The sequence below is a fragment of the Sinocyclocheilus grahami genome, unplaced genomic scaffold (genome assembly GCF_001515645.1).
Source record: "Sinocyclocheilus grahami isolate Dianchi unplaced genomic scaffold, SAMN03320097.WGS_v1.1 scaffold1909.1, whole genome shotgun sequence".
NCBI classification, from domain to species: Eukaryota; Metazoa; Chordata; class Actinopteri; order Cypriniformes; family Cyprinidae; genus Sinocyclocheilus; species Sinocyclocheilus grahami.
In genome coordinates, this window is record NW_015507088.1 from 250599 (window position 1) to 261177 (window position 10579).

The following is a 10579-nucleotide window of genomic DNA, read 5'->3' on the forward strand; positions in this document are numbered from 1 at the left end:
CAGTTCTAAGTGATCACTGAATGTTGGCATCAAATACTTTGTGTTCGTAAATTCTTCCTCTCATGTTCATCATTTTAGGCTGCATGATTGTGATCTAACACAGAAAAGCTGTTCAGCTCTAGCTGCAGTCCTGAGATCAAACACCAGTCTGAAAGAGCTTGGAGCCAAAGTCCGGATCAGACTGTGCGTGCTGCCGTGGTTCGCGTGACACAACGTAAAACCAGACCTCATTTGCACCAATCTAAAGCATATTTACACTATCTGAATCGTTCCCTATCAACTACATTGTGCACTATGTGCCATTCAGTGTACAGGAAATACTACACTGTGAACAAGCGACCGATCTCAGCCGCGGCTTCATCGTCTATTTTATAGTGTAGGGGGCGGGGCTTCGGATTCTAGAGAGCATTTGATTGGTCAGAAGATTTGATGAGATGATGAAGTACGATGTGACGTCAAAAAAAATCGTTGAGCCGTTTTGGCGGAAGTGACGAACTAAATGCGAATTTTGTCACTGTTTTGGAACACACTGCCTTATATACAACCTTAAGACTAACATATTGATACTAACTCCCAAAAAACTTTAATTTTGATTTCATGGGGACTTTAAAACTGAAACGTAAAAAAATAAAAATAAAAAAACTATTCCAAACTCTGAAAACAACTATGAACCAAATGGAACTTCACACAGACAGGAATTAAACTAGTGAGAATGATCTGTGTTTGTTGAAGTCCACCCATAAGCAGGATAGAAGCAGCAAAAGGTATTACATTAAACGGGTGGTAAACCGTCTTTTTTCTAGGCTTGATTGTGTTTATGGGGTGTAGTGCAACATGTCTTCATGCTTCATTTTCTTGCTCACAGTTCCCTCGGCGGCCAACAGAAAACCCTGAGTATGTTTGTTTAAATGTTGTATTGTAAATGTATTTGGTTACAATAAACACAAAAAGGAACATACCTCTTCAACAGAGCTCTTTTCCTCCTCTGACTCTTGCCCGCGATGCAAGCGAAACTTCTCCCCCGGGAGACTCGGCTCAGCTCGAGCCGTCATGTGTATGTATATCCCAAGCAGCAAAACATGACCACACCCACTTTGTTGTGTGTTCACGGGGGCAGGGTCTATGTAAATTTTAGGGTTTGTTACGTCATGAACCCAGGAAAAAGATTGTTGTAGTCAAAACAAGCCATTTTTGTAGGCCAAATTTTGTAAAATAAAATATCTCCCATTGCATTAAGCTTTGAGCATCGTAACTTTGCAGATGTTGTTTATGCTCAAACAGCAACAGTACACACTAACTAAAGTTAAAAATGTGATATAACAATTAACCACCCCTTTAAAACACAATTATCTAATCTAAAATTGTCTTCTGCTTCCTGTAGGTTTTTGAAAAGTCCTGCTGCAGAGGAAGCATGTGAGTATCTCACTAAAGTTCTGGGTAAAAGTCCATTATTACTGAAAGAACTGGATCTGAGTGGAGAGAAATTAGGAGATCTGGATGGAGAGAAACTCTCTGCTCTTTTGATGGACTTCCATTGCAAAGTGGAGAAAATCAAGTGAGTGAACATGATTTATACATGATAACTTCTCTGTATATTCATTATAAAGGACTGGCAGTCGTGTATGTGAGCATATTTGAAGACTGATGATCTGTTGAATATGTGCTGTATAATAAATAATTGTTTTTGTTCAGGCTGAATAATTGTGAGCTGACAGAGGAAAGCTGTTCAGTTCTAGCTACTGTTCTCTCCTCCAAAACCATCCTGAAAGAGATGAACCTGAACAACAGCCGTCTGCTGGACTCAGGAGTCAAAGAGATCTGTGAGGGACTGAAGAATCCTGTGTGTGAGCTGAAGATACTCAAGTGAGCTCATTTCACCATCAGCTTACACTCAACACTGTTCATCCTGTTCATCCACTGTTCAATCTGCTCATCTCCATGTATGCTATGTATTGCTATAGACAGTTCATTGTTTTATTTTTTATTTTTTAAATTAGTGTATTTGTACATAGAAATCATGCATTGATGCTTATTCACTCTAAAACAAATTTTCATCAAAACAATTATGTGAGAACCATTTTAATTTGAATGAATGGATGTTAACACATCTGTTCAGACTGATACGAACATTCGCATGCTGTTAATATGACATTTTGTTACGAAGAGATGTTCTAATCTTTTGGTGACATGCCCACTCACCAGAAACACTATTTTGCTAAGTGACATTGAATAGCAGAGGAAGATATAGGAAGAATATGGTTTTGCTTTTTTATTCTCTTGTCACCAGTGCTAATTGTGCTATTTTATTTGCTTTTATATCTACTGTCTGGGAGTAAATCTCCATTTCTTTCAGCACCTTTTTCATTGTTTCCCATTGATCTGAACAGAAAAAAATGCATTCAGATATTGCAACAATTTTTTTTGTGAGGAATATTTATTTTGGTGTGAGCAGACCTTTATAATAACCTCACAAAAGCGCTATCTGTATCTAATAATAATTAAAGCATTTAGCAGACGCTTTTATCCAAAGCGACTTACAGTGCATTCAGGCTATAAATTTTTTTTTTTTTACCAGTATGTGTGTTCCCTGGGAATTGAACCCATGACCTTTTGCGCTGCTTACACAATGCTCTACCACTGAGCCACAGGAACACCATCTCTAAATAAATATTAATGCATTAATAGAATATTTATAAAAAATAAATAAAAGCAATTGATATGGAACTGTAATGCAGTCAAGATCTGTTTAGAACTACTTTGCTGTGCATTTCCCTGAAAATTTGCATGATAGGACTAGGTGTTATGATCCTAATATTCAGCACTATTTAGCCGCACCATAGAACATTTCCCTTCACTGTGAGCAGAACACAGCAAGACGCAGCAATTGTTATGCTCTGATTTTCATTCAGCAAGAATCCAGGATCATGGCCTAATCCATGTCTGTGGTACTTGCCTCAATACCCAATAATCAGTCGTGATTTTACAATTGCTTTATGTGTGACTGGGGAACAATAAGAAAAGGACTAGTATGGTAAGATGGATAGATGAAGATGTTGCAATTCTTCGCTGCAGTCATTGGGTGGGGATCCTTGACGTTTTCATGATCTGTAATGCTGTGTATGATGTGTACTTATCTTTTATGGATGTTGCCAGTGAGACACCTTATCTGATGTCCATCAGTTCCCAGTTTCTGTGCGAACTTTAGCCTGGGTGAAAGATGCCTTTTGTTGAGGTGATGTTGCCAATTATGTTTTGGCCCTTTATCACAAGATGAAGCCGATCAGACCCGAGTGTGTGTCACTTTTTAGCCTGGGTGAAAGATGCCTTTTTTTGAGGTGATGTTGCCAATGACCTTTGTATGGTGTTTCCACCAATGCAACACATCATCAGATGTGTACCCCAGCCTCATTGGGTGTTTCGGCCCTTTATCACAAGACACCCTCAGCCGAGGCAGGCCCACCACAGGCTGATCAGACCCGGGTGTGTGTCACTTTGTTACATGGTCATTTGGCAGCCCACACTGTGTCCATCCGCTTCAGCCACAGCCAGTGGCTGCTTCTTTCAGAGACAGTGGCCAGTTCCCTGACTATCCTCCACTGGACCTGTCCTCTGATGCCCAACTCCTTCAGCAGCCTTATAGTGGAACTAGCCACAAAGTCCCTGCAGCCCACTTCCACCAGGTATACTTTCACTGTCCAGCCCCGCTCCTCTGCCTCAGCTGCCAAGTTGGCATATCGCAGCTTCTTCCATTCAAAGGCCTCGTTAATGGCCTCTTCCCAAGAGACTGTCAGTTTGACTATTAGATTCAAGATTCAAGATGTATTTGTCACATACAAATTATATAACATACAACAAGCAGTGAAATGTAGGTCTGGCATACTTTATAGACTGTGCAAAAAATAAGAAGAAAATGAAATACAAAAAATTACTGTGTCCATCCGCTTCAGCCACAGCCAGTGGCTGCTTCTTTCAGAGACAGTGGCCAGTTCCCTGACTATCCTCCACTGGACCTGTCCTCTGATGCCCAACTCCTTCAGCAGCCTTATAGTGGAACTAGCCACAAAGTCCCTGCAGCCCACTTCCACCAGGTATACTTTCACTGTCCAGCCCCGCTCCTCTGCCTCAGCTGCCAAGTTGGCATATCGCAGCTTCTTCCATTCAAAGGCCTCGTTAATGGCCTCTTCCCAAGAGACTGTCAGTTTGACTATTAGATTCAAGATTCAAGATGTATTTGTCACATACAAGTTATATAACATACAACAAGCAGTGAAATGTAGGTCTGGCATACTTTATAGACTGTGCAAAAAATAAGAAGAAAATGAAATACAAAAAATTTAATACAATACAAAAATTAAATATACACAATATATTAAACTACTACACAGATGATGTGCAGAGATTCTACACAGAAACTGCTAAGATGTAAACAATGTGCAGTGAGGATGAGTTGCATAGCTAGCTCGTCTCAAAAAAAAGTGCAGTGTGCAGAGAGTTATTGAGTAACCCTACACTGCCAGAGTCTCTAAAGTACAGTGTGTTTAATGTCCATGTTTAATGGTCTGATAGCGTGAAGGAAGAAGCTCCTTCTGAGCCTCTCCGTTTTTGCCATCAGGCTGCAGAAGCATCTGTCTGACTGTAGCAGATTAAACAGTGGATTTCCAGGGTGAGTGGAGTCTTTGAGGATCTTAACAGCCCTAGCTTTACATCTCCTGGTGTGGATGTCTTGCAGAGAGGGTAGCTCAGTTATGGAGATACACTCAGCTGAGCGCACACTGTTTCCATACCACGATGAAATGCAATATACTAGTATATAAAAGTCAATATACTTTCTATAGCCCCGATATAGAAAGTTTACAGGATTCCAGGGGAAACCTTGAATTTTCTCAGGAGTCTCGGATGGTACAGTCATTGTCTAGCTTTTTTTATCCAGGTCAGGTTCTCGGAGATGTGTACACCAAGGTATTTGAAGCTGCTCACTCTCTCCACTGGGGTCCCGTTAATGATGAGTGGGGTGTAGATCCGCTGCTGCCTCCTCCTGAAGTCCACAACCAGCTCCTTGGTTTTGCTGACATTCAGAAAGAGACCGTTTGAATGGCACCATGATGTCAGTCTTTCTACCTCATCAAAGTAGGCAGCCTAATTGTTGTTGGAGATGAGGCCCATCACCACTGTATCATCTGCAAACTTGATGACAGAAGTGGAGGTGTGAGAGGACACACAGACATATGTGTAGAGGGAGTAGAGTAGCGGGCTCAAAACACATCCTCGTGGGGCTCCTGTACTCAGGGTGATGATGTTGGAGGTGGTCTGACCCACCCTCACTACCTGAGGTCTGCATGATAGAAAACCAAGAACCGAGTCACAGAGTGGGGCATTCAGTCCGAGGTTTCTGAGCTTGGAGACCAGATTGTGGGGGACTATAGTGTTGAAGGCTGAGCTATAATCTGTGAACAGCAGCCTCACATAATTCCCTTTATTGCTGTCGGTGTGGGTGAGAGTGGCGTGCAGGAGATGGGAGACAGCATCCTCAGTAGACCTATTAGGGCGATAGGCGAACTGGAGTGGGTCAATGCTGTTAGGGATAGAGAAGCAGATGGTGTTCTTGATGAGCCTCTCAAAGACCTTCATAATTAGTGATGTGAGTGCCACAGGTCGATAGTCCTTTAGGCAAGATGGATTGTTGTTTTTGGTACAGGAACGATGATATGTTTTTTAAAGCATGTAGGGACAACTGACTGAGCAAGGGACTCGTTAAAGATGGACGCAAACAATCCAATCCAGCATGATCTCAATACACGACTGGAAATTCCATCTGGGCCAGCCGCTTTCCTGATGTTCACACGCTTAAGAGTTTGATGAACCTCATCCAGAGATTGCACATGCGTCACTGACGCAGCTGTTCTTTTACTCTGTGCACATCGGCAGACTGTTGATATCGCCAGAGCGGTTTGCTTCGAAAACTGTATTAAAGGTGTTCAGCTCGTTGGCTAGTGAAGAGTCAGCACTCACCGCAACGGAGGGTTTACTTTTAAAAGCACTGATAGTTCTAAGATCCTGCCACATGCACCTGGAGTCATTCAGTTGGAAATGAGACTCCACTCGATCTCTGTACTGATGTTTAGCGGTTCCCACAGCGTGTCGGAGAGCGTAACACGCGGTTTTGTATTCGCTCATGTCTCCTGACATGAGCCCCGCATTATACGCGGCCGTGCGCGCATTCTCCGCTCCCCGGATTGTTCTATCGACCCATGGTTTCTGGTTAGAGAAAGTTTTTATTGTTATGGTTTGTGTTAACTCCTCAACCAGTGTGCCCGACAAAGCTGACAGCTACATCCGCAAACTCACTGACGTCAGTGGAACTAGACCGAAACATATCCCAGTCCACGTCATCGAGCGCATCCTGTAATGCAGCTTCTGATTGGGTGGACCAGCGTTTCACCACCCGCCTCTCTGAAGCTGCCTGCACAAGCTTTTGTTTATATTGCGGTATGAGGAAGATGGCGGTATGGTCAGATTTTCCAAAAGCCGGTAGCGAGCTAGCTTTATAGCCATTCCTGAATTGAGAATAGCAGTGGTCCAATGTATTCCCCCCCCCCTCTGGTTGGACAGGAAATGTGCTGGTAAAAGTTTGGCATTACATGTCTAAGACTGGCTTTATTAAAGTCCCCACTCACAATGATGGCAGCGTCCGGGTGGTTGTTTAAGCAGACACTAAGCACATCATGGAGCTTAGACAGGGCCTTCTCTGTGTCCGCTTGAGGTGGAATGCAAACAGTTGTGGCGATGACCGCTGTGCCGGCCCCCGCAGTCCTGTCCATCCAAAGAACAGAGGAGCTATCAGATGGTGTTACAGCTTCGTCTGGTACCGAGGGGGTCAGCCATGTTTCGGATAAGCAGATTATGTTGTAGTCCCTTATGTCCCATTGAAATCTTATCCTGTCTCTGAGATCATCCATCTTGTTCTCAAGCGACAGGACGTTGGCTAGAAGGATACTGGGTAAAAGTGGACTGTGCGCTCTGGTCCTCAGTCTGTTGCGAACCCCAGCGCGTTTCCCTCTGTGTTTTCTGTTTCGTCGCCTCGGAGTAGCCATCTCATAGCCATTGTTCTCATCCGTCGTGCGGAGAATCTCAGGTGGCCACCTTGGATCGTTGGGTAAAATGTTGTAAAATAGGTAAGAAAACTGGTTTCTGATGTTTAAAAGTGTTCTGCTGTCATATGTGATCAGTGCCGATGTTATGCATGCAAAAGGTGAGAGTAATTGTAAGTACAAAAATAAATAAAAACACAGTCTAAGCGGAGCGACCAGGACGGCGTCCGAACGCGGTGGCACCATCTTGCATATTATGACGTTCCTACTGAAGTTGGACCAGAGAACCAGTTCTGGGCGCAGATTGGTGACTGCAATTTCGAATGGGAAAGTGAGTCTGTGGATTAAGTCGACTCGCATTTCCCAGTCCCTGGCTATATTCAGCTGGCCTGCGTCAGGGGACAGGCACTTAGCCCGCTTTTTCTCCCCTTCCCTAACAACGGACTGCCTTTTTGGTAAGGTATTCTTGGCGTTTTGGGGGATGGCATTTGTTGACATTCTCTATTGCTGCCGCCAAGCGCTTCAGTACTTGATTGTGGTGCCATGTGTTCCTTCCCTGTGTCAGGCTGGTCTTACAACCCACCAGGATATGTCTGCGGTTTGCCGGGGCTGCACACAGGTAGTAGGCTGGGTCTTGTCCACACCATACCTGCAGGTTTGTTGAAGAGGGCAACACATCATATGTGGCTCTCACGATAAAACTTAACCTGTTGGTTTCCATGATCCACAGCTCACTCCAAGTGATTTTACGCCATTCTATACATTCCCACCTCATCCAGCGGCCTTGTTGGGCTTGGGAGACTGCTCTAGCGCATCTAGTTGCTTCCTCCTGACGGCGTACCTCCTCCACCACCAGGTGTCGTTGTTCCTTTGCTGTTGCCTTTTGCAATTTAGGTGTTATTATTCCCAACCCAAGTCCCCCTCTACCATATTGGACTTGCCCCACAATATCCTGGTGTCTGAGGGCTGCCTTTGCATCAGCAACTGCTGTAACTGGTGACAGGGAGGAAATGGAATCCAATGTTGGAGCAGCATCTCTTACGCAGGGATCGCGGGATTCTTTAAGCATCTTCTCCAGCCTCGTTTTGGCACATTTGTACTTCTCCACAAGGCTTGAAATGGGAAGGGAGAGTGCTCCATTGCTGTACAGCCCTATGCTGCTAAGGCATCTTGGTAGCCCAATCTATTTCCTCAATTGTGTACTCACACTCACATGTGTACTCACATCAAAATAATTGCACACCTTAGAAAGTTTGTCAACCACTCAGATTTAAGCATTCAGCAGCCCTGTAGTATAAATAATTATAATTAACAACTGCATATCTGACAAAGTATTCAGCTGTAAGTTGTAGTGTGATTTATTCATATTTTGTGCATTAATTAATAAATCTCAACTGCAATGTTAATTTCAGTTTGAGTTTTTATGATTTGTAGGCTTTCAGAGTTGCATTTGATTTCTTGATTTGGTTGCTGTTTTTTCTTCTTCTAGAATGCCAGACTGCAGTGTTACAGAAGAGGGTTATAAATCTCTGGCTTCAGCTCTGAGATCAAACCCTTCACACCTGATAGAGCTGGATCTCACAGGAAATGATCCTGGACCATCAGGAGTAAAGAAGCTCAGTGATTTACTACAGGATCCAAACTCTCAACTCAAGACACTGAGGTGAGTGTTATTAAAATAATAATGTTCAATAATCTTTGTACCATTTTAGCTGAAGTAGGATTATCAAAAAGACATACATGCTTTGAAATGACTAAAGGCCCTTTAACAAGCTAGTGTAAATCTCTTTAATAATAAGTCTTTAATAAGTCTGTGTACTTCTGTCTCCAGGTTGTTGAGTCCTGCTGCAGATGAAGGCTGTCAGTTTGTGACTGGAATTGTGGGTAAGAACCCGTTACTCCTGAGTGAGCTGAATCTGAGTGAACATGAACTAGGAGACACACGAGTGAATCAGCTCGCTGCTCTACTGCAGGATAAACACTGTAAACTCAACACACTCCAGTGAGTATTGTTTTCATTTATTATTGCACATTTAAAGTATCTTGAAGAAATTAGCTGTATAGACAGTAAAACAGTAATTCTCAATAATCACTGAATGTTGGCATCAAATTCTTTGTGTTCGTAAATTCTTCCTCTCATGTTCATCATTTTAGGCTGCGTGATTGTGATCTAACACAGAAAAGCTGTTCAGCTCTAGCTGCAGTCCTGAGATCAAACACCAGTCTGAAAGAGCTTGACATGAGCAACAATAACCTGCAGGATTCAGGAGTGAAGAAACTCCAGAGCGGATTAGAAAATACAAACTGCACACTGAAGAAACTCAGGTGAGTTCAATGAACCATCGTTTGATTGCATAATTTCACATTTCATAATGCAATTTATATTTTAATAATACAAAATATGCTTTTAATTATATAAATCACATAATGAGTTTTGATTATTATAAAAACATTTTTCTATAGACTCTGTAACTGCAGTATCACAGAAAAGGGTTATAAATCTCTGGCTTCAGCTCTGAGATCAAACCCTTCACACCTGATAGAGCTGGATCTCACAGGAAATGATCCTGGACCATCAGGAGTAAAGAAGCTCAGTGATTTACTACAGGATCCAAACTCTCAACTCAAGACACTGAGGTGAGATGTGATGAAATAATACCACATAAATGATTTTAGTAAAACAGTAGCCTTCCAATTTTGTTTCATATGGAGGTACTGTGGTATTTGTGACAAATGTGAGCACAGTTTAGTTATGGTACAAGCTTTATTACAGGTTAAAAAGACATTATAGGCCACTAGTTATAATATTTAGTGGTGTGGTACTACATTTTTATAATCATATTGTAGTTTATTTCTCCAGCTCTACAAATATGTGCAGTATTCAGAAAGATCTTGAGACCAATCAGAATGCTAACTTCACTATCCATATTTTACTGAAAATCAAGATCTAGTGAGCTTTTGCCCTTCTGTTCCTGCACTGTTGCACAGTTTCATTAAAATAAATATTTAAAAGTCAAAAAGTAATTTATTTATTTTTTGTATTAATATGTTCACAACTTCACAGTAAAAGTGTTAAAAGTATGTCATTAGGAACAATAATGCATTTTTGTTTAATCTTGCTTCAACTTCTGCAGATTGCTGAGTCCTGCTGCAGATGAAGGCTGTCAGTTTGTGACTGGAATTGTGGGTAAAAACCCGTTACTCCTGAGTGAGCTGAATCTCAGTGAACGTGAACTAGGAGACACACGAGTGAATCAGCTCGCTGCTCTACTGCAGGACAAACACTGTAGACTCAACACACTGATGTGAGTATCTTGCATTTAAAATGGACATTATTGCATTCACATTTACATTTAGTCATTTAGCAGATGCTTTTATGCAATGTGACTTAGAAATGAGGACAATAGAAGCAATCAAAACTAACAAAAGAGCAACAATATGTAAATGCAAATGACAAGTCTCGGTTAGCCTAACGCAGTACATGTAGCAAG

At 42.1% G+C, this 10579-nt stretch overlaps 1 protein-coding gene across 1 annotated transcript in view; it reads left to right on the plus strand.

Annotated features, from left to right (window-relative positions):
• LOC107573273 (protein NLRC5-like) overlaps nucleotides 1–10579 on the plus strand; it is a 139759-nt gene that overhangs the window by 106827 nt on the left and 22353 nt on the right. The window contains 7 exon segments of the mRNA XM_016259702.1: nucleotides 1382–1555; nucleotides 1693–1863; nucleotides 8578–8751; nucleotides 8920–9090; nucleotides 9243–9413; nucleotides 9552–9725; nucleotides 10223–10393. Of these exon segments, the coding sequence (XP_016115188.1) occupies nucleotides 1382–1555; nucleotides 1693–1863; nucleotides 8578–8751; nucleotides 8920–9090; nucleotides 9243–9413; nucleotides 9552–9725; nucleotides 10223–10393 (1206 nt within the window).